This window comes from Equus przewalskii, chromosome 6, assembly GCF_037783145.1.
Source record: "Equus przewalskii isolate Varuska chromosome 6, EquPr2, whole genome shotgun sequence".
NCBI lineage: Eukaryota > Metazoa > Chordata > Mammalia > Perissodactyla > Equidae > Equus > Equus przewalskii.
In genome coordinates, this window is record NC_091836.1 from 17,071,835 (window position 1) to 17,099,677 (window position 27,843).

At 35.5% G+C, this 27,843-nt stretch overlaps 1 protein-coding gene across 1 annotated transcript in view; it reads right to left on the reverse strand.

Annotated features, from left to right (window-relative positions):
• Positions 1–8,257: 8,257 nt before the first annotated feature.
• The window catches only part of CWF19L2 (CWF19 like cell cycle control factor 2), a 114,998-nt gene continuing 95,412 nt past the window's right edge, over positions 8,258–27,843 (reverse strand). Inside the window, 4 exon segments of the mRNA XM_070623054.1 lie at positions 8,258–8,940; positions 11,965–12,066; positions 19,950–20,030; positions 21,889–22,044. Of these exon segments, the coding sequence (XP_070479155.1) occupies positions 8,797–8,940; positions 11,965–12,066; positions 19,950–20,030; positions 21,889–22,044 (483 nt within the window). The 3' untranslated portion in view covers positions 8,258–8,796.

Here is a 27,843-nt window from a genome sequence, read left to right on the forward strand (position 1 = left end):
ACAATATAACAGGACTAATATTTAAAACCATAACCTATGAAAACATCATAAATAGAAAGATCTGAACCTAAATTTTTAAAGGGATCTCAAGGTAACTGGAAAAGTAAACCTAGAATGTCAAGATAAATATATATATACACACATAATTATATATATATATATAAAGCAAGGCAACAATGGAATAGCATTTTCAAAAAACTGAAAAAGTGTGAATCGAGGATTTTATATTCAGTCAAGCCATCTTTCAAGTATCAATACTACAGAAAAATATCTTTAAACAGAAGAACTTAGAGAATTATGTACCCACGAGCCATTCATGAGGAATCTACTAATAAATGAGCTTCATTCAACCACGAGATGACTGAGAAAACCTTCAGCCAAAAAAAAAAAATGATGCTGAGCATTTACTATGTTTAACAGTAGCTTCAAGACTAAACAAATAGAACTGGCCTCGTGGTGCAGCGGTTTAAGTTCGCGCACTCGGCTTTGGCACCCCAGGGTTTGCTGGGTTGGATACCAGTGCAGATCTACGCACCTCTTATGAAGCCATGCTGTGGCAGGTGTCCCACATATAAAGTAGAAGATGGGCAGAGATGTTAGGTCAGGGCCAATCTTCCTCAGCAAAAAGAGGATTGGCAATGGATGTTAGCTCAGGTCTAATCTTCCTCAAAAAAAAAAGAGACTAAACAAACAGTAGGGATGAGAATACAAAACCAACATATAAATATTATATGTTGTGACCAAGGTAGAAATAAGACAACTAAAAAATGGAGCAGAAAGAAGAAAGTAGAACAAGCTCACTGACTGCTGTATGGGCAACAAGTATGAATTAAGGGTTTTAAAAACCTGATAAGTCAAGGGCTGGCCATGTGGCTCAGTTGTTAAGTTCACATGCTCTGATTTGATGGCCCAGGGTTCGCCAGTTCGGATCCTGGGTGCAGACCTACATACTGCTCATCAAGCCACGCTGTGGTGGCATCCCATATAGAAGAACTAGAATGACTTACAACTAGGATATACAACTGTGTACTGGGGCTTTGGGGAGAAGATAAAAAAGAGGAAGACTGGCAACAGAGGTTAGCTCAGGGCCAATATTCCTCAAAAAAAAAAAAAAAAAGAAAAAAGAAAATTGGATCCTTTAAAAAAATAAACAACCTGATAAATCAGAGAGTAAACATATAAATAAGAAAATAGGGAATAAAGTACAAGTACAATGGTAACCACTAAAAGAAAACTTCAAACCTTCATAAATATCAACAAAAATTTTTTAATAAAATAGCAAATAATGTACATTACATGGAGAAATAAACATAGCAAATACAGCAATTATAAAATTTTGAGACAGACTTGAAACCAAACATTCAGTCATATTAATCAATATCAATAGGCTTGACTCGCCTATTAAAGGAAAAGGGTTTTCAATTTGGCTCTCAAAGCAAGAACCAATGGTATGCTGCATATAAGGAACAAAGTGTTTTAAGAAGGTTAAAAATAATGAAAGGGACAGCAGAATACCAGGTAAATGAAAACAATAAGAAAGTAGGGGTAGCAATCCTGATAGTAGGCAAAGTATAATCCAAACCAAAAAGCAAAAATGTAACAAACAAAGCCCCTTTTTAATGCTAAAAGCCACAATTGACAACAAAGATATTACATATCCATCTACCAAATAATACTGTAACCATCATTATGAGACCAAAACTACAGGAGACGCAGGAAGACAAAGACAGAAGTCAACTAATAATAGGAGACATTAACAAACAAAACAAAGTACATGACAAAAGTACGTGGCGTATGCATATATATAAGACCTAAGTGACATAATAAGGTAGACTTTATGATTATAAATCAAACTTTACATCTTGATAATAGACTATACACCATCTAAAGAACATATAGACCATTCACAAAAATTGATCATATGTTGCACCACAAAGTTCCATAAAGTAGAAATATTACCAAAAAAATTCTCTGATCACAACACAGTATTAGAAATTAACAAATTCAAAAAGCAAAATTGATCTTCTATTGAAATTAATAAACTTTATTATAAATAACCCTTGGGTGAAAATAAGAAATACAAACTGAAAGTAAAAATTTCTAAAAATAATAATGAAAACATTTTCTATCTGTCAGGATCTATGAGACGTAGTTAAAAGTAAGCAGGAAAAAGATTTATCAACAAAAGAATAAGAATAAGTGAATTAAATTAATAAATTAAGGAAAGCCTTGATGAGTTTACTAAATTTTTAGAACTGTCTAATACCCCCAATTCTGAAAAGAAAGAGACTCAGATATTTTCCCCAATTTTTTCCTCTTATTTGCCTCCCTTTTCTTATTGAGAAAATAGTGGAAATGGCTGGAGATAAATGGGCTAACCTATGAAAAAGTGAACAATGGAGCTTACTTTTTGAAGCAAATGCTCTAGTGCGATACAACAAATTCAGAAATAATTTAAATCCCACAGATCTTCCCCAGTAGGAATAGGAAAGATTCCTAACTAGATAATATAAACTCTGACACAGAATATTTAACATCTCAGAGAGAGACCACAGAGTTCAGCAATTCTAACAAAACAAGAAACCATCTCAACCACACTTCCACTCTCCACCCTTCCCCACAATTCCCTCAGGCTACAAAAAAGTAGACAGAATATCACACATCCAGGCCTCAAACTACAGAGCTGACTGGAAAACAAATGGGTTCAAGTGAAAGCAGGAAGAAAGTCAAGCAATATCAATGTGGATAGAATGTACACCACAGACCTTCAAGCATGAGCAAGACAAAAAGAAACATCCTGGCAACTCTGCAAATACGCCACAGCAAAAAATGAGTGAGAGGATAAATGTATAAATGAGTTGGAACAAAGCATGCAAACTACAAAGAACAGGACTGGAAGAAAACTCACACTAAAGAAATAAATTTCTATAAATTGCTTCTCGAGCAACTTTATGAAAATATGTAATAAACAAAAGCTCAAAAACAAGATGATTTTTAAAAAAATAAAGTTAGGGAGATCACTGAGCTATAAAAAATGAGCAAGCAAAAAAAGTAAGCAAACAATCTTACTACAGAATCACTAAATAAATTAGAAACAGCAGGAAACAGAACAGGCAAGGCTGATAAAAATCAAACTAACTTTATGCCCATTTATTCAGGTGACACCAAATGTGAATGTGGATCAACTAAAAGGAATGCAAAGTACTAGAAATAGTAAATATTAGAATAAATATAAAAAAACTTTTTTCTCATTAAAAAAATCACTTTAAAATAGAATTAGGTGCTCAAAGCAAAAATAATAACAATGTATTCTGTGGATTATAATAGAGAAGTAAAACGTAGGACATAAAGGATAAGACGGGAAAAATAAAAGAATAAAGTGTTACGGTTCTTAAAATATGAAGTGCCATATTTTTGGTGGACAAACTCTTAGGGTGGCCTCCACTATGTTCTGATCTTGGTTATTCACATTCTTGTGTGATTCCATCCCCTTTGAGTATAGGCAGGATCTGTAATATGCTCTAATCAATAGAATATGGCAATGGATATACACGATTTTGTGTGATTATGTGATTTCATTATGTAAAATTTCAGTGACCACCTTGCTAGATTCTCCCCTTCTCTTGCTGGTTGTGAGGAAGCAAGTGGCCATGTTGGGGAACCCCACGTGGTAAGGAACTGCTGATGCTCTATACGAGCAGATGGAAGCCTCTAGCCAATAGCCCACAGAAAACTGAAGCTTTCCGTACTAGTTCCAAGGAACTGAATGCTGCAAAGAACTATGTGAGTGGGGAAGTGCATCTTTTCCCAGTTCAGCCTCCAGGAGAACTCTGTCCTAGTCGACACCTTGATTGCAGCCTGGTGGGACTCTAACCAGAGGACCCAGTCAAGTTGTGCCTGAACTCCTGACCCACACAGGCCTTGAGATAATAAATGTGTGTTGCTCTAAGTTGCTAAGTTTGTAGTAATTTGCTACGCAGCAATAAAAAATGAACGTATTAATGTATAATGTTTAGGTTTAAAACTATCATCTTGCTATTTGTTTTCTATTTGTCCCATCTGTACTTTGTTTCCATTTTCCTCTTTTTCTGCTTTCATTTGGACTGAGTATTATCTTATGTTCCATTTTATCTTCTTTGTTGGTTTATTGCTATAAATCTTTATTTTCTTGTTTTTTATCTTAGGGTCTCCTTTAGAGTTCATAATTAGACATCTTTATCACAGTCTACATTCAAGTTATATTATACCACTTTAAGTATAGTATAACAACCTTATAATAGTATACTTCCATTTCTCCTCTTCCCATCTTTGTGCCACTATGGTCATTTATTTTGTTTTTACATATGTTATAAACCTTACTCTGTTTTTGTTTACATAGTAAAACATCTTTTAAAGAAATTTAGAGAGTAAGAAAAAATTCTTATATATTTACCCATGTAGTTACCATTTCAGAGCTTCTTTGCATGCCTGGCAATTTTTGACCAGATGCCAGACACTTTGAATTTTACCTTGTGACTTTTGGACATATTTTTATTTCTATAAATATTTTTAGGCTTTGTTCTGGAATGCAGTTATTTGGAAGCAGTCTGATCCTTTTGGCTCTTGCTTTTAAGATTTGTTTGTCAAGACTAGATCAGTGCTAAGTCTTGGGATAATTATTCTACGCTACACATTACAATTCTGTGTATTCTACCCAATTCCTGGTCAGTCTTGAAATTTTCTTCTAACTAGTGGGAAATGTTACTTCTCAACCTCTCAGGTAGGTCAGTCTTTGCCTGACCATGGGTAGTTTCCTCAAACGCATGCACTAATCAGTGGTCAGATACTTGATGGTGAGCCTCTAAAGATCTCTAGATTTCTCTGTGTAGCAAATCCCTCTCTAGTAACCAGACCTGTTGTCTTGGTCTCCCCAGACTCATGGCTCTAGTTCCTCGACTCGTTTAGTTCAATAGACTCTGACTGGATTTCTCCACCTTGTATCATATGGAAACTCCCTCAAAGCAAGAAGTTAGGGCAATCACAGGACTCATCTCATCTTCTTCATGTCTCTTAGGCATCATTGTACTTCCTTGCATGATATCGCACATCTTGAAAATCATCGTTTCATATATGTTGTCTATTTTTTTGGTTGCTTTACGCCGGAAGATAATGCGGTTACTTCGTCTTGGATGGAAGCATAAGTCTTGAGGTATTTTATGAAAACGAAAGGCTGACTCAGGGTTGAGCCAAGAGTACACAGGGCAGAGCAAAGAGCCCCATGGAATCAATCTCAAGAAGCCGGACTGGGGTCCTAATTAAGCAACTAGCAACATATGCTCGACTTAATTTTAGAATTACTAGTGAACAGTGACTGCAACAATGACTACCTCAAGTTTCCCATCTTTTTCAGTGCACGTGTCTACTGCAGTTATGGTAAGCTTCTCTTATTGCTGTGTGTTTAGGGGGGAGGGATGTATGTGTGTAAGGGGTGCAGATAATTTGTCTCTTAAATTCACAGGTCTTCAGATCCTGAAGCATCTGAGTAACCTCATCTCCATCCGGTCTGATTTAGATGGGATCTTGAGTTTGAGCCTAAGCCTAATGCCCTACTGGGAAGAAATTTTCTTGGGAGGATTTGAATATATGTTTCACATGGGAGGAGTATAAATCTGTGATCAGAGGGTGGACTGTAGTGGATTAAAGATGGCCACAAATTATTTGATAGTACTCCCATCAAGAGGTATAAGACCCCTCTTCCTCAATGTAGGTGGGTTCTGTGACAACTTTGACAAATAGAATACAGCAAAAATGAAACTGCCAATTTCTGGGCCCAGATGCTAAGAGACTGGCATCTTCCACCTGTTATCTCTTGGAACTATCTTCTGGAATGGCTGCTCTGGAGGAAGCCAGAAGCCAAATAGCAAGGTCAACTAGCTATAGGAGAAGAGAGTGTTAACAGCCTGTCCCTAGCTGTTCCAATCATTCCAGTACAGGTACCAGACATGTGAGCGAAAGAGCCATTTCGACCATTCCAGCCCCAATATATACCATCTGAAGAAAGGGGCCCCAGACACATGGCCCCAGTCATCTCCAGATGTTTGAGCTACTCCAGCTGAGGCCGCAGACATGAGGAAGCAGAGGCAAATCATACAGCTGAACCCTGATCAAATTCCTCACATATAAAACCATGAGACATAATAAAATGGTTGTTATAAATAACTGTTAAAGAAGTTCAGTTTGGATATGCCTATTACACATACACTAGAGACGTCAAGTTGGAATTTGGATATGCGATTCTGGAGTTCAGCGAAGAGGTCCAGAGTGAAGACATAAATTTGGGAGATATCCTCCTTGTCCTGTCCTACTTTTCCTTTTTCCATAGTACTTATCACCTCTGACATTTTCTGGATAATTTATTTATTATGTCTAATGTTTACTGTCTGTCTTCCCCGATATAATGTAAACTCCTTAGAGACAGTGATTTTTGTTTTATTACTAACGTATCCCCTGCATGCAGAGCAGTGTCTGGCATATTGAAGACACTCAAATATTTGTTGAATAAATGAACCAATTTAAAAATGGTATTTAAGACCATTTTAGTGATGAGATTTACCTTGGGAGAGAGTAAGAGTGGTAGAAGAAAAGATAAGTTTTGAGAATGGGCATTTCAACACTTAGAAGTAGAGATGATGAAGAGGAACCAGCAAAGGAGACTGAGAGGATGTAGCCAGTAAGGAAGGAGGATAAATAAGAGATGGTGCTCAAGAAGCAAAGTAAAAAAACGTGTTTCAAGAAGGGAAAGTGATCAAGTATATCAATGATGCTGACAGGTAGAGTAAGATGGGCACTGAGCATTAATTAGTTGATATGCCAATGTGGAAGGTTCACTGAGGATCCTGACATAAAGAGTTTTAGTAGAATGGTGAGGATGAAGTCTAACTGTACTGAAAATAGGAGGAAAATGAAAGGAGAAGAAATAGATTTTTTTTTAATGAGTTTTGCTGTCAACCGGAGAAGATAAACGGCTAGAGGGGGATATGATGCCGTGTTTGTTGTTGATATACTGTAAAATGTTTTTGCATACTAATAGAAATAATCCCATAGACAGGAAAAAACCTAATATTACAGAGAGAGTAGGGGCAATTGAGTAGGTGAAAAGGGATAAATTCAGCATAAATGAATGGATTAGCCCTAGATAAGAACAACAAAATAATTTATCTACTATTAGCAAGAGGAAAAGTAGAGTACATGGATACCGAGGGAGGTATATAGACAGATGTGACAGAAATTCCCTTCTGTTTGGTCCTATTTCCTCAGTAAAACAGGAAGCAAGGTCATCAGCTAAGAATGAAGACAGAAGAGGTATGAAATAGTCCTTTACCCCTGTACTGAAATACACCTGGCACATATCTCGCTTTAGAACTTACACTGTGCTGTAATTATTTACGTACATGTCTCTTTTGCCACTAAACTGTAAAATAATTTAAGGTAGAGAAAATACTTTTTACTTTTGCACTACCAGCACGTAATAAAATGCCCTGCAAACAAATGTTTGTTAACTCACTGATGGAATAAATAAATATTATGGACTCCTCTAAGACTGCAGCAAAGCCAAAAGAATTTGAAAATAGCAGTAAGTAAAATAATATCAAGTATCTGTTTGATACATATACTTAAATGCAATTTGCAAATAGTGAGAAACTGAAACAAACTTCCACTTATAAGTGAAATTTTAAAACTAGATAGAACATAAACATTTCTTTTTTTAACAAACTAAAGAAATAATGAGATGCCAAGATTAGAAATAACTATGTAGAGTTATGAGTTACTCTCAGGTACGTATCACACTGATTCTAGGTATTCAATATTTCATGACAAAATATAAAGGTTCAGCTCCAAAAACCAGCATCTTTGAAAAAGGCTGACTATAAAAATATCTCCCATGTAAGAAAAATAGGAGCACTCTTACACCATGGCCACATTTTATAAGTATATGGTTTTCTCTTGACACCAAATATACAAACAAAGGAAAATGAAGAAACTTAGATCAAGTAGGGAACAAGAGAATATACTCCCAACATTTAGAATACTCTCATTATTTAAGATTTTGTAATAATAAATACAACCCCAAAATGATGATTTGGCTAAAATTTTTAACTTTCTTACAAACCCCAAACAACTGTAAATTGTGTATCTGGAACAATTACTTTTAAAATCACCAAAATTCAAAGACACTATTTAAAAATCCAGAAATAAAAACAAATGAATCATGAACATGTTATACTTCATTTAATTCTTTACTACTTTGGGGACATTCTTTTTCCTTTAGTAAAAAGAATAGCAGTAATATATATGCTACTGGTAGAAAATTAAGAGCCTCTATAAAATGCTATGAAAAGAAATTTCAATTACTGAACATGCCAACTTGGTTTAAAAAATTCGAAAGAAGCAAGTCAACAGACTTAACCTTGAAATGGACTCACTTTCCTCTGAACCAATGATCTGCTAAACTTCCTAGATAATCATTCAGACAAGTCCTTCTATCTTTTTAACTGAATAGTTCAAAACACCAGGACATAGGTACAGAACAGGAACGTGAGCAGGTCACTCAATATATCTAGTCTCACTCCACAGTTACTACAATGAAGTCCAAGGGAAGAGGTGGGGAAGGCAACGACAGAATCCAAGGATGTACAGTTGTCAGAGACCCAGAGCATGACTCTCTTTCCCTATGACCTGAGGGTCAGTTGTTTAGTTAGATGCAATGGAAAAAACTGAAAGGAAACTGAAGAGGAAATAAAAACTGAAAGATATGACTCAACATTTTTTACTTTTGGTGAAGTCAAATGGTTTCCACCACTGAGCAAACTGAAGTGCTTTCTTCCTCTGATCCTCAAAGTTTTCTCGGATTCCTTTCCTCCAAAGTCTTGGTTCTATATCCAGCATCCCACCAATGATTTCCTTTTTAAAGAAGGAGAAAATACAAACACATGTATGTACAAACACTGAAAACAGGAATGAAACTATTTCTGTTCATGCTGCTACTAAATATAACTAAGTAGTTTTCCATGAGGATGTTCAAATTTGACATAAATATTAGTTTCAAGTTAAAAAAAAATCTTGTTTTTAATTAGTTCTAACTATGCAAACCCTGTAATTCTAGGAGTCCTAGCTGTGTCTCCTGTCAAGCAATTTGTCTATTTTGTTGCCTGTAAGCACATTTACCAGACAGCAGCAAAGGGGAGGAAGAAAAAGTGAAATTTAATTCATTCGGTCCTTATTAGCTGCTATGGCAAACAGTTTGGGAAAAAAATTAATCAACATGTAGTAATTATTAACTTGGTTGTTCAACTACAGTTGAATCTCAGGCTAACGTTCTCTCTGCTATTTAGTATACTTAAACTAGTTTCTTCTATTAGCTGGAGATCTTTTTTCAGGAAATAAAATCATATTTTAATACTACTCTAAGTAAACCAAGAATTAAAAATTATAAATCACCTTTATTTAAAAAGTCACATTCCCAAGCCCTGAAGGAATGGGTTTTTTGTGCGTGCGTGAGGAAGACTGGCCATGAGCTAACATCTGTTGCGAATCTTCTTCTTGCTTGAGGAAGACTGTTGCTGAGCTAACATCTGTGCCAATCTTCCTTTACTTTATGTGGGATGCCGCCACAGCATGGCTTGACAAGAGGTGCTAGGTCTGCGCTCGGGATTGGAACCTATGAAACCTGGGCCTCCAAAGTGGAACACGTGAACTTAATCACTACACCACCGGGCTGGCCCCAGGAATGGATTTTGATTGTCTGCTTATTATTCTAGAGGATTTCCTTCATTATCCTCTTCCTGTGCTGTTAGCTACAGAAATTAATCAAATTTATGCTTGTGAGTATCCATGTACAGAAAGATATGGAGGAGACTTGTAAGCTTAGAAGGAGGTCAGTATGGTAATACAGAAGAACACTGGACTAAGGGTTGAATCCTGCATATTCAGTCTAGTTCTACAGGACTGTGTGGTGAGATCCTGGATGCAATCTCTCTAAGACACAGGTTCTTTATCTTAACAAATATGCAGAAGGGGCCCGCCATGTACAAGCAAGTGCCAAATAATGTATGGGCTTCAAAGATAAGTAACACACATCTATCTGTCTTCAGAGAGCTCATCACCAAATCTGGAGCTGTGGCAGGAGCCAGAATAATAACCTAACTATACAAAGGATTGTCTTATAAAGCAGAATAAGGTAAATGCCAAAGCAGAACATATGGAGACTCAAAAAAAAAAAAGGTTCTATTTGCTCGATAGATTAGGAAAAGCTTCATGGAAAAGGGAACATCTTTCATGGAGAAAGGGGAATAAAGAGGCCCATAGAGAAAACAGTTTATAGAAGACATCAAGAGAAATGTGGTAAATTTAGATTTAATGCAAGAATTTCTTGGCATTAGCTAAGTAGGCAACGTAGTTTAAGGAAGTCTACCTCATAAACTCATCTAACATTGTCTCTATAAAACATCAAGTTTTGTCCTATGTGTACCAACAGGATTGATTCTTGTTCTGCTACTGAAGCAGATGTTAATGGCAAGAGATTATCCCTTCTTGCTCTCTGAACAACTGCTTAGGGAGCAGGCTGAAGGGAGTTCTTGGGCTCAGAGGTTGTTTCTTGAAAGCAAATTTTGGCAAAAATGGATCAGTGATGCAGTGTTAACTGAAGAAGCTTTACTTTTAACATTAAAACAGTATTAGATAAACCATAATATTTGGAGGGACAGCAATCTCTCAGTTAAATTTATACAAATAAAAAATTAATATTTTACTTTGTTTTCACTAGAATCAAGTTTAAAAAAAATAAATCCAGAGTCATAGGGCCTTCAGTTATAGAGCTCTAGTGAATAACAAGGGAATTTTTCAGAGCAATGAAAACAAATTTCTTTCTAGTTAACTCTAGAAAAAAATATTCTGAAAAATTCTCAAGTTTCTATAATATATCTCAACAGTTCAAAGACGTATGTGATCTGGGACCTATGGTTAACTCTTCAAGGACAACAGAATAAAAAGTTTGAATCCAAATGTTTGGAGTTGAGATCTCTCTTGGCATGCCCCTATTCATTGGAGGAGATGGTCTTATATAGGAGATGAAAGTGAGGAAGGAGAACAGGGAACCCTGGGCAGAGTTCATCTAGGCTCCTGTAATTTAGAGCATGACATGAGCAGAAAGGCCTGAGATGCACTAGATTAAAAGGTCACTTCTAGAGCTGTTACTACCCAGACTTCTCTTGACTGCTTCAATGGCTACTTTAATTTCATTCAGTCTCTGGTACTAAGTCACACACTTCCCAGATACTAAGCAGACCTTCAATTTAAGGGTTATAGCCTTAGAAGGCAATCTCTAGTAAGGGAAAGAATCTACTGGCAATTGAAAGATCTATACTCTAATATCTGCCCATAAATTATCTATGTGAAATGAGTCAGATATTCTTCTTGGACTATATGGTGCTTAATTATAAATGAAGAGGTGAAATGATTTGTTCTCTAGTTCAACCATGAGTATATGTACCTCTAGTTCCGTCCCTTATTAGCACGTGTCCCTAGGCAAGTTATACAACCTCTCTGTAGCTGTTTCTTCATCTGTAAAATAATGTAATAATATTTCATAATAGAGTTGTTGTGAGCATTAAGTGAGTGCTCAGAACAACACCTGGCTCATTGTAAGCCCTCAATAAGTGTTAGCAATTATCATCATTCTCAGCACAAGACTGGCTGATTCCACAGGAAAACATCGCAGTCACTGTTGACACCATTAACAAATATTTGGTTCCAAAGTGACATTCATTCTGGGATATTTGTATTAATAGTTTCTAGGTCCTTCCTCTAAAAATTGAATAGAACAGTACTCACCAACTTCACTATATCTTGTGCTCAAAGTTTTGATTTACCTTCAAAAGTGTTACCAACTTGCTAAACTTTAGAATTTTATTTAGTTTGTGAGCATACCTTTCCAAAGTAATGAGGGAATTTGTGTTGATCTTCAATGACATGGGCAAATCCTCCTTGGAGGCCAAAATCCACAGAGAAGTAAGGTAAGCCTCTGGGTACCTAAATAAACAGATAAATCACACAAGAATACAACATGAAATCAAAAGTTATGTTTAATCTCTTTTCCTGCTCTCTGACATGACAGTAATTAAGCATCCCTCAAGACAAATACATGCAATGAATTTCCATTTAGAGATACTTAAGCAATGATCTAACTTTTCTAAGTAAAACATTTCATTTTGTAGTCTTTCAGCCATATAACTCTTCATAATACTTAGCAATTATAATCGAAACCAATTATTTCCCTGTCTTTGGGGAAAACAGGAAAGAAAACGTATTTTTTTATATATATAACAGCAGAATAATTCTACTTAGACTACACAAATATAGAATAAAGATAAGATTTCCTATATTTTCCTCACAATGCAGAATAGGAAGAGGGGCCTAGCCATATACCTAGAGCTTTGTTTATAGTATCCCTTAGACTTTACTAGTATTCATTTATCAAAGATAAATTAAACTTGAACAATCATAATTTTGTATTAACTGGTGAGATGGGTATAGCAATATTTAGTTTACCAACCTCATTTCAAAATATCTCTAGGATTAACTATTATCTTTCCCTCTCTTTTTCCCTCCTTCCCTCTTTCTACATACACTCATATGAAGTATTTTAAACTCTTTCTTGATTGGGAAAGGTCATAATTTCTTGCTTTATCAATTTCTTGTGTCCTTGTAAGCTTTTCCTCCAAGCCTCAATTCTGTCACTACAAATTATTCAACTGGGTCAATTTACAGTAATATTACTCTTCTCCAACTCCCTCATACAGTCAGCATTTACTCATTCTGGCACTGAATCACATATTTCTTCTTAACTATACATCTTTTGTATTGTGTCCTCATGAAGGCAAGACTTGGAAAGAGATAGTATGGTACGGTGGAAAGAGAGTGGTCACCTTGAAATAGTATAAAGCAATTAAAATTAGAGCTTATAAAGAGTTGTTCACGTTATAGGAAAGCCATAAGTAAAAAAATCAGTTTACAAAATAGTACGTAAAACTGCCCAGAAATGGGTTACTGTTTTGTGCCTGTGTATTTTTTCATATTTTCATTTTAATATGATAAACATGTATGACCTAGAAAATTAAGAAAAACTGAAGTAAAAAGACAGACAAGGCTCTAATTGCAGCTCTGATTCCTATAACTAGGTAAATTCACGCAAGTTATTTAACATCTCTGAGTCTCATGAGAAATATGAAGAGCTCAGAGGTTTGCTGTGAGGATCAGATAGGAAAATGAACACAGCCCAATGCTCGGCACAGAGAAGATTATTCAAATATTACTTTCATTTCTGTCTCCTATACAACAGTATTATGTGCAAACCTGGTCTAAGAATAAAGAATGCAAGGCTCTATTAAAATATTTTTGCTAGCTGAAGTAGGTCTTTCATGTGTCAAACATGAATCTGAATGGTTCAAATCATGTTATAGAACTACATCAACTAAAAGACAGTACTTTGAAGGAGAGAGAACTTGAGGAAGCACTTGGTGATGACAGTGCCCATGCCTTTTACTGTACTGTGTTTGGCAGAACAATGGTCCCCTAAAAATGTCAATGCTCTAATCCCCTATTTGCCATGAATATGTTACCTTATATGGCAAAAGGGATTTTGCAGATACAATTAAGTAATGGGTCTTATTTCTTTTTTCAGATATACATCGTAATACATTTCGAATTCTGTGTAGATTACATCATGTTGACCACCCAAAAACTAACTATAGTCCACCCCTCACACGTGAGCCTAATCACCCCTTTTGCCCTCCCCTCCCCGCTTCCCCTATGGTAACCACCAATCCAATCTCCATTGCTATGTGTGTGTTTGCCATTTTTATCTTCTACTTAGGAGTGAGCTCACATGGTATTTGACTTTCTCCCTCTGACTAATTTCACTCAGCATAATACCCTCAAGGTCCATCCATGTTGTCACAAATGGCCGGATTTCATCATTTCTCATGGCTGAGTAGTAGTCCATCATGTATATATACCACATCTTTATCCATTTGTCCCTTGATGGGCACCTAGGTTGCTTCCAAGTCTTGGCTATTGTGTATAATGCCGCAATGAACATAGGGGTGCACGTATCTTTATGCCTTTGTGTTTTCAAGTTCTTTGGATAAATACCCAGCAGTGGGATAACTAGATCATACGTTAGATCTATTCTTAATTTTCTGAGGATACTCCATACAGCTTTCTGTAGTGGTTGCACCAGTTTGCACTCCCACCAGCAGTGTATGAGGGTTCCCTTCTCTCCACATCCTCTCCGACACTTGCTGTTTCTTGTCTTGTTAACTATAGCCATTCTAACTGGAGTGAGGTTATACCTCTCTGTAGTTTTGATTTGCGTTTCCCTGATAGCTAATGAAGTTGAGCATTTTTTCATATGCCTGTTGGCCTTCCATATATCTTCTCTGGAGAAATCTCTGTTCAGATCTTTTGCCCATTTTTTAATTGGGTTGTTGGTTTTTTTGTTGTTGAGATGTATGAGTTCTTTGTATATTTTGGACATTAACCCCTTATCTGATATATGGTTTGAAAACATCTTCTCAATTGTCAGGTTGCCTTTTTGTATTGTTGATGGTTTCCTTTGCTGTGCAGAAGCTTTTTAGTTTGACGCAGTTCCATTTGGTCATTTTTTCTTTTGTTTCACTTGCCCGGTCAGACATGGTACTTGAAAATATGCTGCTAAGACTGCTGTCAAAGAGCGTACCGCCTATGTTTTCTTCTAGAAGTTTCATAGTTTCCGGTCTTACATTCAAGTCTTTAATCCATTTTGAGCTGATTTTTGTGCACGGTGTAAAGGAATGGTCTACTTTCTTTTGCATGTGGCTGTCCAGTTTTCCCAAGAGCATTTATTGAAGAGACTCTCCTTTCTCCATGATATGCTCTGGGCTCCCTTGTCCAATATTAGCTGTCCATAAACGTGTGGGTTTATTTCTGGGCTCTCGATTCTGTTCCATTGATCTGTGGTGTGTTTTTGTGCCAGTACCATGCTGTTTTGGTTACTATGGATTTGTAGTATATTTTGAAATCAGGGAGTGTGATACCTCCAGCTTTGTTCTTTTTTCTCAGGAATCCTTTGGCTATTCAGGGTCTTTTGTTGCTCCATATAAATTTTAGGATTCTTTGTTCTATTTCTGTGAAAAATGTCATTGTAACTTTGATAGGGATTGCTTTGAATCTATAGAATGTTTTAGGAAGTATGGACATTTTAATGACGTTAATTCTTCCAATCCAAGAGCACGGAATATCTTTCCATTTCTCTGTGTCTTCTTCGATTTCTTTCAACAATGTTTTATAGTTTTCGGTGTACAGATCTTTCACTTCTTTGGTTAAGTTTATGCCTAAGTATTTTATTCTTTTTGTTGCACTTGTAAAGGGGATTGTATTCTTTTTTTTTTTTTAAAGATTTTATTTTTTTCCTTTTTATCCCCAAAGCCCTCCAGTACTAGTTGTATGTTCTTCGTTGTGGGTCCTTCTAGTTGTGGCATGTGGGACGCTGCCTCAGCATGGCTTGATGAGCCGTGCCATGTCCACACCCAGGATTTAAACCAACGAAACACTAGGCCACCTGCAGTGGAGCGCGTGAACTTAACCACTCGGCCACGGGGCCAGTCCCCAATGGGATTGTATTCTTAATTTCACTTTCTGCTACTTCGTTGTTAGTGTATAGAAATACAACCAACTTTTGTATGTTGATTTTGTATCCCGCGACTTGAGTGTATTCATTTATCTTTTCTAAAAGTTTTTTAGTGGATTCTTTAGGGTTTTCTATATATAAAATCATGTTGCCTGCAAAGAGTGACAGTTTCACCTCTTCTTTTCCAATGTGGATCCCTTTTATGTCTTTTTCTTGCCTGATTGCTCTAGCTAGGACTTCCAATACTATGTTAAATAAGAGTGGTGACAGTGGGCATCCTTGTCTGGTTCCTGTTCTTAAAGGGATAGCTTTCAGTTTTTCTCCATTGAGAAGGATATTTTCTGTGGGTTTGTCATATATGACCTTTATTATGTTGAGGTATTTTCCTTCTGTACCCATTTTATTTAGAGTTTTTATCATAAATGGATGCTGTATCTTGTCAAATGCTTTCTCTGCATCTATTGAGATGATCATGTGATTTTTATTCTTCATTTTGTTAATGTGGTGTATCATGTTGATAGATTTGTGGATGTTGAACCATCCAGTAATGGGTCTTAAAATGGGGAGATTATCTGAGTTATCCAGGTGGGGCCAATGTAATCACAAGGGTACTTAGAGAGACAGGGGGGTCAGAGTCTGAGAATGGAAGACCCTACACTGTTAGCTTTGAAGATGAAGGAAAGGATCACAAGCCATGGAATGCAGGTGGCTTCTAGAAGCTGGAAATGGTAAGGGAACAGACTCTCCCCCAGAGCCTCACCTTGATTTTAGCCCAGTGAAACCCAATTCATACTTGTGACCTCCAGAACCATAAGATGATAAATCTGCATTGTTTTAAACCACTAAGTCTCTGGTAATTTGTTAAAGCAACAATAGGAAACTAATATACACACCAAGGCTCAATAACCTATGGCGCAACTACCAAGAGAGCATAATGAACACACTACTACTTTTACACAAAGAACAGTCGCTGCCACAAGCTTCTCCTCTGCTCTCTCGCTGCAGGCTGCAAAAGGTACAACCTATACTGTCTTGCTACAAGAGTTGCTGGTCAGTAAGTATTGCAAAGGCTCCAGCATCAAAGTACATACATGTTTAGCACTTTCCTTTTCCTGCCCTGACCAGCCAGAGGGAAAGGAGTTAGAACTTTGGTACCAGTCTTGAAAGGTACTGACAGAACTACACCAAAAAATTTTTACTGATGGTAGAAAAACAAGAGAATTTGAATTTTGCCCTTTTAACATTCCAGATGTTACTCCTTACTTCCTAAAATTGTTCTTGAGTTTGAAAGTCTTTGGATAAACCAAATTTTCCTTGAGACGGACTTTTCTTAGTTTTCAAAATCAGTCCCTAAATGTGTTACATGTTTTTCAACTGCTATAGTTATCACAAAATTAAACTTAAAAATCACACCATTTAAAAGTTCAGGAAGAATTCACATGAAATCTCAATAAAATACCCTGTGAAAAATGACCACTTTTCTCGATAAGTTATTTAATATCATGCAACTCCTCTGCAATGAACATTCAGATCTGTTTCCCTTGTACATTTCCATGAACTTCACACTACACTGAAATCAAAAGACTCAGAGAAAGTAAACAAAATTGACATAAAAAGAGAAGCTTATGGGGCTGGCCCCGTGGCCGAGTGGTTAAGTCCGCACAAGCCGCTGCAGGCGGCCCAGTGTTTCGTTGGTTCGAATCCTGGGCGCGGACATGGCACTGCTCATCAAACCACGCTGAGGCAGCGTCCCACATGCCACAACTAGAAGGACCCACAACGAAGAATATACAACTATGTACTGGGGGGCTTTGGAGAGAAAGAGGAAAAAAATAAAATCTTAAAATAAAAAAGAGAGAAGCTTATATTCACACAGCAAAGAAAAATCAACAAAGAATCAGAATGAATTACAAATATGTGAATCTCTACTAAAAGCCAAGAATCTACTGTGAGAAAAAAATCACCCTACCCACAATGCAGCAGGTAAAGTACTCTATGAAACTACCAAGGACATAGAGCTTTTAAAAGAAGTATAATGAGGTTCTTTCAGAATAAAAATAATGTTAAAATAACTCAAGATTGTTCACTTCATGCTCAGAAACAATTTTATCATTCTAAAAAGACACTGGAAAGCTTGTTAACCTAAAAAGTGACCTCCTTTAGAATTATTCTTTTACTCAAGTTCTCTTCACAATTCCCTCCACGTAATTACTGAATCCTAAAGCTAAGAGGGACCTCAAGAGGTCATCCAGCTCCTTCCCCATCTGCTGCAACTCTCAGTCTCAGATACAACACTGTGTAGTGACTTAAAAAAAGCCAATTGTTGCTATTTTTTAAATGCTTCAAAGTTGAATAGACAACTAGCATTCCAACAAGGATCTGTGTTGTTTCTTATTATCCACATCAGTTAAGTTAAAATATTGAAACCCTCTGGGTACTTAATTCAGGTACTTATCCAGGTTTTAAGAAACAAACTTACAATAGGTACTAGATCATTTACCAGTAAAAAAACCTGCATATACAGTGTAGCAAATGGAGAATAATATGTTTCCCTTAAAATTTCTACTTTGAAATATTTTCATCTGCCATTAAAATCATGTTCTAGGGCCCAGCCTGTGGCATAGCGGTTAAGTACACACATTCCGCTTCTCGGTGGCCCAGGTTCACCGGTTTGGATCCCAGGTGCGGACGTGGCACCATTTGGCAAAAGCCATGCTGTGGTAGGCATCCCACATATGAAGTAGAGGAAGATGGGCATGGATGTTAGCTCAGGGCCAGTCTTCCTCAGCACAAAGAGGAGGATTGGCAGTAGTTAGTGCAGGGCTAATCTTCCTCAAAAAAAAAAAAAAATCATGTTCTAAAAGAATGGCACTGGAAATTACAATATAAGAAGTGAAAAACTCAGGCACAAAAGATCTACGTCTATTAGATACCTTTTTCTATAGGCTCATAAAAGACAGTAGTAAACAGGACATTTGGAGGGGGGTTGTTTTTTATTTTGTTTTTAAATATATTGTCTGGCCCAATTCACCGGCAAGGGAAAGAAAAAGACTGTACATGTGTTTTTACCTTTGAATTAAAACTATCTTCAATAATGCAATGAAATTTGAATCTTTTAACTGGGATATAATAAATGTAATAAGGAATCCTATCAGTCACATGGATCAGGAATCTAGCTTTCCAAAAGAAGAAATGGGAGAGAAATATTCTAGTGACATCTATTAGAACAGGGGTTGGGAAACTTAAAAAAGCTTATGAAAACTTATAAGAGTTTCAATTTAAATACAATATTTTGGGCTTTGCAGATCATATAGTCTCTGTTGAAACTCTCAACTCTGCTTTTGCAGCATAAAAGCACCAAAAGACAATACATAGACGAATGGGTGTAAATGTTTTCTAACGAAACTTTGTTTACACAAACAGGCAGCAGGCTGGATTTAGCACACAGGCTGGAGTTCCCAACCCCTGCACTACAATATAAGCTCCATAAAGTCAGAGAGATCATCTCTGTTTTGTTCCACCATGTATAAAAAGCACCTAGAACAGTACCTGGTAAATAGTATGCATTCAATAAACATTTGTAGAATAGATTACTTTTTGAATAGAAAAACAAAAAGAAACCCACAATTCTATTATATCTCTATTCCATTTAATTTATATTTCTAGAAAAGAGAGAAGTCATCACAGAAGTACTCAACTTACGAGTAACTTTTATCTAAAAGCTGATCTGCAAATTAAGATTAAACTATGAAACATGATCAGGAAAGTCCTTAAAAGAATAATGAACCCATAAGCTAACTCAACTACTGTTTTAAAAGAACATAACAGGTAACTTTTGTATAAGAAAAAAAAAATTCAAAATTCACAATAGAGCCTCTAGGAAAATGTTTCTCTCATTATAATTCCAGTAACAAATAGGCCCCTCTCACCACTTGTCCCACAGAGGCTGAGAGGTCGATGAGAGGAGCTCTCATGGCACAGTCTGATGGCTGTCACAGCCAATTACGCGACTACAGTGGCGGAGGGCCAGGTCAGGAATAAACAAATATTCAAATAAGCAATTAAACAAATAAGCATTTGCTAGACCAGATAAGATGAAAATAATTTCTTCTTTATTTGTAGAATTAGTTACTTCACCTTTGGTTTACTCAGCCAAATGGTCTCTTTTTCAAATAAGATGCGGAAATTAATGACAATCCTAAATACTATGGTAATTTCTTATATTAGGACAAAAAATGATACTTACAGACTTTCTGATATCTTTTGAAGAGAGATCAATCAATTTCTTGTTCATAGACCACTCTTCATCAGATTCCATTATGGCTTTCTAACAAAGAGCCATTTGTTAATGAAAAAATATAAATAAGCAAATACAAAGAGACAGTTTAAAATTAAAGTAATGCAATGAATTAATTACAGGGCATATTATACATGGCAGGTCATTATTTTGAATGGATTAAAGCTTCAATTTCTGTTATTTAAAATTGGACGTTCTTGATTTTTTTAAAGTCCTATCTTTAGCCAAGATATTACTGTTTTACTCATTCTGAACTCCTGTACTTAATTTCAGCTCAACTTTACATGACAAAAACAACCATCGGTAAGACCAAGTAATTTAATATTGAACATAATTTGTGAACAGAAAAGTTCACAAATTCCTTAATCCATTCATAGAAATCTACTCAAACAAATTCATTTTGTTTTACTGCTCTTCTTCCAAATGTCAGAGAGTAATTTATATGCTAGCAACTAAGTACTTGAACTATTTCTAGACATACAAAAAAGTAATAACAATGCAGGGGAAAAAATACATAGAAATGGAATTAGGAGACCTTCTAGGCTAAGCAGTATGACTGTATTACGGTAAAGAAATATTTAACAGAAAGAAAAACTAGGGTGACAAGTATAAAATAATCATTTTTGTACAGTATCTTTATTAAGGAAGCAAATTTGAAAATGAAATTACCATTTAAATAAGCACAATTTAAATACATCAGATATACTGCTGTTCCCTACTTAAAAGGCATAGGTTACTTGTATTGACACTATAATGTAGCACAGTCACTATAAAATCAAAGCCAAACCAAATAAATGTATCTTTAATGAGCATACAAAAGGTTTAGTGTAGAAAAGTGACACACCATTCTGCTAAGAGATGACATTTCTGTCATCCAACATAAGCAACAGTGACTGCTCTATGTTGTGCCCTATACCTCAATGCCTATAGTCACAATCATCTAAGGCTCTACTGAGGGAATAAAAAACAAGATTGAATAAAAATATAATAATCTCTTTCTCAACTGATTTTGTTTAACATAAGAATAGCATGGGTCTGGGATTATCTTTTTAATACCATTCTTCAAATCAAATAATTAGATTGTTTTTAAAAATTTCTAGAGAAAGAAAGTAAAGTTTTCACCACCTCACTATTGTTGGGATTGACAGTCCATGTTAATAAACTTTACCATCTTATACTGCCTAAATGTTGCATTTGCAAGATTCCCATACTACCTCACAAAACATTACCTTCTTTTTTCATTGCACATGTTATATTTCATATATGATTCTACATTTATACATTTATATTAGTCTATAAATTATATTATATTCAGGTCAGCATCAAACATATGCTATTTAGTAAAAGCTGCCTGAATACTATAATGACACAATTAAGAACTCTAGTCATTCATTGTCCAAAAACGTAAGTCAAGGTGAAATATTAGTTTCCTTTTACAAATAGCATGATGAGGTATTAAATACCAGAACTTACAGCAATATCTTGTCTCAACAATTGTAGTTTGTACTGTTTGTATGTATTATCTTCGACTCTTGTGAATTTCAGTAAGTTTTCTAGAGTTATGACTATAATTTTGACTTGAAAGGACTTGAAGGCAAAACCTTGATTTTTTATTTGAGAAATGAGAAATTAAAATAGAAACTGTAAATTACCACTTGATAGTATGTTCATACTTATAAATAAGCATGCTTTTTAAAGGTCAAATCCCAAATTTCTTTCTAAAGAAATTTATACAGAGAACTTTTTGTGCTTTACTTAATCTCTTTACATGATATAAAATTGAATATAAGTATATGGGAGAAAAAATATAAGAATTAAGGTAACTGTATTCATAGAACAGCAGTGTAGCAAAATAATAAGTACACATGTAAAGACTATCCATAAATACCTTAAAATAGATAGGAGCCATATCACCCACTTCCTTTGGGAGAGGAATGCATTCATAAACCATATGATACTGTTTCTTCATGTTCATATTAGTTTCTAAAAAGATGCAGTCCAAACCTTTATCTTCAAACATCTTTACCAATGATTTTCTGAACATCTGAAGAAAGAAAATGGCTAGGTAAATAAACCACTTAGAGGAGATTCAAAATATGAAAATAATAAAAGTACAATAAATCCCTTTAAAATAAAAAACAAATAGTAAGCCATATCTAAACTTTGTAATGTTAATTTATAATTACTTTTACTTTCTACATTCACTATCTAATTTCACATATTTGAGCAATATTTTTTTTTAAAGTGAAACTCACTCTACACAGTTTTACGTATATACTGGAAACGGTTCCAGAAAACTAAAATAAGAAAAGGAAATCAAATTTAGGTTGATTTTCAAAACATGCAGAACTGACAATAAAATCATAGGAAAACATCCAGAAGCCAAAAAAGGTACTCTGAGCAAGCAGGCATCCTTAAACTCAGTAACAGACAAGTGGAATTCACTTTCAATTGTTTCCCTAGGCTTACAGCATCTTCATTTGCTGGTTCCCTTACATGTCTCTGCTGACCCTTCACTTCTAACCTTGTATAGTCAAGCAGTCTCCTATTTTCACATATAATCCAGTCCTACCAAGTTTATGAAAATTAAATGTACTAAAGTTGAAAGTAAGACTGTTTTCCCAAAGAGCTCAACATTATTATAAAATCCTCCCCCTCCTTTTCTGTTTACTATTTTTTACTACTTTACTTATTTACTTCACACTCCTAGGCCTGAGGGACTGCTATTTATAGAAGGTGGTTGGATGGAGCTTAGACATGCAGTCCAGGATGTTCACATGTATTCACAGGATAAACTGTAGTATAGGATGAAGCTAAGGGTTAGAAGAAAAAGGAGCAGGCTGCAGGGTAGGGACCAAAAGCAACTCTCCCCACACCACCATGTGTTGACCTCCAAAGTATCTGAGAATTCTAAATTCGAGCTTGGCCTTGGAGAGTGTTATTCAAGTATATTTGTCTAAATAGGAGGGTGAAACATTTTTATTTAGATTTATCAGCTTGATTTATAACTTTTTAACATTTTACTTAAACTTTTTTATTATGATTATAGATCACATGTAGAAATAGTAGTGAGAAATCTATGTACCCTTAACCCAGTTTCCTCTAATGGTAACATCTTACAAAACCACAGCACAACATCACAACCAGGATATTAATATTGATACAATCAAGATACAGAGCAATTCCAACACTACAAGGATCCCTCCTGCTGCCCCTTTATAAACACATTCACTCTCACTCCCATTTCTTAGCCCCTGACAACTACCAATCTGTTCTCTATTTCTTTAATTTTGTCATTTCAAGAATGTTACATAAATGGAATCATGCAGTCTTTTGGGGTTGGTATATTCCACTTAGCATAATTTCCTGGAGATTTAATCAAGTTTTTGTTAAGAAATTGCCATGTGGAATTGGAAGTTCAGATTCCCCACTCAGCCTCTGTTGATACCCCAAAAGGGGATGCTTATTACTGCTAGGTAGATGATGTGAGTTCTGGGCTCCCACCAGGCCTCCACTGATCACTTATTACTGGTCCCTCATCTTTTCTATTTTTCACTCATCTTATAAAATAAGAGCAAGTAAAAAAAAAAACATTAAATAATTATACTTTGAGTGAACTAGAAAGGTACCTAGTAAGCAAAAGATACGAAATTCGCTTTTCATTTCTCACCACAGCTATTTATAAATTCAGCATAGGCTCTTTAGACACTCAATTTGTTGTTAAACTCAAAGTCTTGGCTAACAGCTTAAGGGGTTGCAGACTTTACACCCATAATCTCATTACAGTCAGACACCGCATAACGACTTTTTGGTCAACAAGAGACCACATATACGACAGTGATCCCATAAGATTAGTAGCATATAGCCTAAGTGTGTAGGAGGCTATACCATCTAGGTTTGTATTAGTATATTCTATGATGTTCTCACAACAATGAAATCACCTAATGACACATTCTCAGAATGTATCCCTGTCATTAAGTGACATATGACTATATAAGTCATTGTTAGATAAATCATTATAGATGATTATAGATAACTGATTCTCCTTTTTAAAATTCCCTGATTTTGGTATTATACATTATAAAATCACATTAATGGAGATAGTGTATATAGAACTGAGGCTAAATTATGATAAAAATAAAAGATAAAATATTGTTATAGATATTTACATGGTAAAATTGACCATTCAAGTGCACATACAATTGAGGCTAAATTACAATAAAAAATAAAACATAAAATATTGTTATAGATATCTATACAGTAAAATTGATCATTCAAATTTTAAAGCTGCCATGTCCCCAGTCTGATTTCTGCAGATAAAAACTCTTCCCAAAAAAGGCTGTGTTTACGAAAGTTTCATTTTCCTCTTCCTGGGTGTACAAGGAGACTAAATTTCCCAGCCTTTCTCAGACTTAGGTGGGGCCAAGTTTAGTTCTGGGTAATGCATGTAGAAATGATATGTGTCACTTGTGTGTTAAAGCAGTTAAGAGGTAGTGTGCTTTCTTATGTTCACTTTCTTCCATCCAAGGGGCTGAAAGAGAAGGACTCCTTATCATGGAAGGAGGCTGCATACCTGAATCACTGCTCGGAGGCAAACTGTCTTGAAGAATTGCCCAGCCTACATCGGACTACGATATAAGACATTAACTTTTGCTGTCTCAAGCTACTGTGAGTTAAGTTTTGTTTGCAACAACAGTGAAGAATAATAATATGGACAATTCACAGACATCAATGATACGACTAAAGCTGCAGATGAACCAGAAAGTGACAACCGTTAACCCCTCTTTTCCAATCTACTCAACTGTATGTCCCAGATAGTTATCTTTACACGCCTAGTATCACAAATTGAAACACAAAACCAAATGGGAAAATACACAAATTTGGTTTAATAACATAGTTTTTAGATGGTCTCTATTTTCTTACTGTTTGTAAATTTTTATTTATTATGAATATTTTCAATTATTTATTTCATTATCTAGTTTTGTGGGGAGCAGACAATTCTATATACTAGAAAAAGGAAAATCACTACTAGAGTGGAACTATATCTTTGAAAACCAAACTTTTCTGAGGAAGAGAAAAAGTGGATACAAAGCAGCTGCCAACAATAATAAAAATTTAGATAATCCAAAGATTATCTCATAAATTTCCTTACTTCAGGTTTGTTCATGACCCTTTCCTGGTTTAACCATTGGATGATTATTCTAGATGAAAATGTAATTCCAATATATAATATAAATGATATAAATGAAAATTCCAAAGTACTAAATTAGTAGTGATGTAAAAATTTCACTATTATAAAATATATAAACATTATACTAATAGCTTCAAGGAGAACACAGACACATCTAAGTATTTCTTCTCCTCTATGTATACAAAAGACTTTAATTTTAAAATATGAGTTTAATGGTCTAATTTGAGATTATCAATTCCATTAAAGCAAGATTTGCCCCCAGCTCAATATAACAAATACACTATACATATTTAAATAACACTCATTTTTTAAAAGTTATATGACTACTAAACAATAAAGCTTTTTAGTTCATTATCATAATATACCAAAACTGTTTTATGCTTCAGAGAGATACAGAGATCCCATGTTATGAGGATGATATAAAATTCCCATATTCCAAATAAAAAACACTTCATCCTCTGGGTAATCACTATTTTCCATATTTCTAAAGTATGATTACTCACCTAATGGCCATTCCTCATTTAGTTAACACATCTGGACTAAAATTCTTTACAATATAAATAAGTAAGCTACACTATAGATTGTTGCAATTCTTAATTTGTATCAAGTCACATTACAAAAAAATCAGGTAATTATGAGTAAAAAGTTTTCAGGGGCCAGCCTGGTGGTGTAGAGGTTACATTTGCATGCTCTGCTTTGGCAGCCCAGGGTTAATGGGTTCAGAGCCCAGGCACAGACCTATATACTGCTCATCAAGCCACACTGTGGCAGTGTCTCACATACAAAACAGAGGAACATTGGCACACATGTCAGCTCAGGGACAATCTTCCTCAAGCAAAAAGAGGAAGATCGGCAACAGATTTAGCTCAGGGCCAATCTTCATCACCAAAAAAAAAAAGAAAAGAAAAAACTGAAATGAAAATTAGGTATTTTCCTTAAAAAATCAAGCTATTTACGGGCTGGCCCCATGGCCGAGTGGTTAAGTTCGCGCGCTCCGCTGCAGGCATCCCAGTGTTTCGTTGGTTCGAATCCTGGGCGCGGACATGGCACTGCTCATCAGACCATGCTGAGGCAGCGTCCCACATGCCACAACTAGAAGAACCCACAACGAAGAATATACAACTATGTACCGGGGGGCTTTGGGGAGAAAAAGGAAATAATAAAATCTTTAAAAAAAAAAAAAAAAATCAAGCTATTTAGGGCTGACCATATAATATTAATACTATAATTTATTCAAGATTTCTAAAAAGAATATATCTAAAGATAAAGTTATCCAAAGATAAATGTTATGAGATAGGATAGAATATACGCATTTACCTCTATACCCTTCATGGATTGACCCCTCAAAACTGACACTAATTTTTAAAACAGTACAAACCAACTGGAACAACCAGAATGAGAGACGAAACAATGAAAATCAGATCACCCTGCAATATCTGACTTAAACACTAGACAGCTGGCTCATACCTGGGTGGTGTGGGGGAGGGGCTAGCAGGGATAGTAAAGGATAAAGCCATGTTGCACTGCACACTTCTCAAAAGGCTCAGGAATCAGCAGCACCAAGTCCTTATGGAAGGAGAGGTGAAGGTGTGGTGAAAGAGATGAAAGTCTTTTGGAAAAAAAGCAACTGACATGCCAGATGCCCTGCTCCACACCAGCAGAACACTACAGGATTATCCTTGGGAGAAGGTAAAGGATAAAGTTACTGGACTCAGAAAACCAGACACAGCTGAGGGCATACAGTCGGAAAACAGGGGCATTATAGGAAATGTTACTTAACGTTCTTAAATATTCAACATTCTGCCTCCAGCCGTCTTCCCTGACACAGCTCCCAGAACTCTGGCAAGGAGACTTAGATGCTCTAGGCAAGAGATTGAAAGACTTTTCTGGAGGATCTGACTAACACCAAGAAAAGGTACCAACACCAGAAGTTTCCCAATGAAATGTCCCTATATATACATCATTCCATAGTGAAGCCCACTTAGATGGGCATCAACAAACCTACCACCACATCGCCGATTTGGGATATTTAAAAAATCGACCTACAGTGTCTGACTATGACATATGTTCAAGCACATTTGTCAAACTGATGAGAATAAATTTAAAGGAGACCAAGTTTCACTACATATTTAATAAAACTAAAAATATGGATAATATTCATTCAAAATTTGTGATTATTCCCATATGCTCTGCTGAAACTTATCTTGGCATTTTCTATCAAATATAAGGTCTAAAATTAAATGTTACTAAAGGATGGTGATAGACCACTTGAAAGAAGTGGCTCCTGCATTTGCAAACAATATTTTTTGCTAAGTCAAATCATTTTTTGTATATATTCTATAAAAGAGATGAATGACCATAAGGATATTCATCAGGCCATAATTAATTTGAGTTTTTGTACATATTTGAAAGTAAAAACAAATATCCAAAAAGCTATATTTTTTAAAATAAGCTAGAATTCAGATATTTATTCACTTGATATCTTACAATAATTTACAACTTCTACAACTTTTTCTTTTATCTCACAAAAAGAGCCATAATACCATTATTTGCACAAAACAATTTGGCTTTTCCTCCCTCATTCAATTTTCCATAATGCAGCTGGCTTACAAAATCTGCTAAACTATAATACAAGCTGTACTAGAATCTACA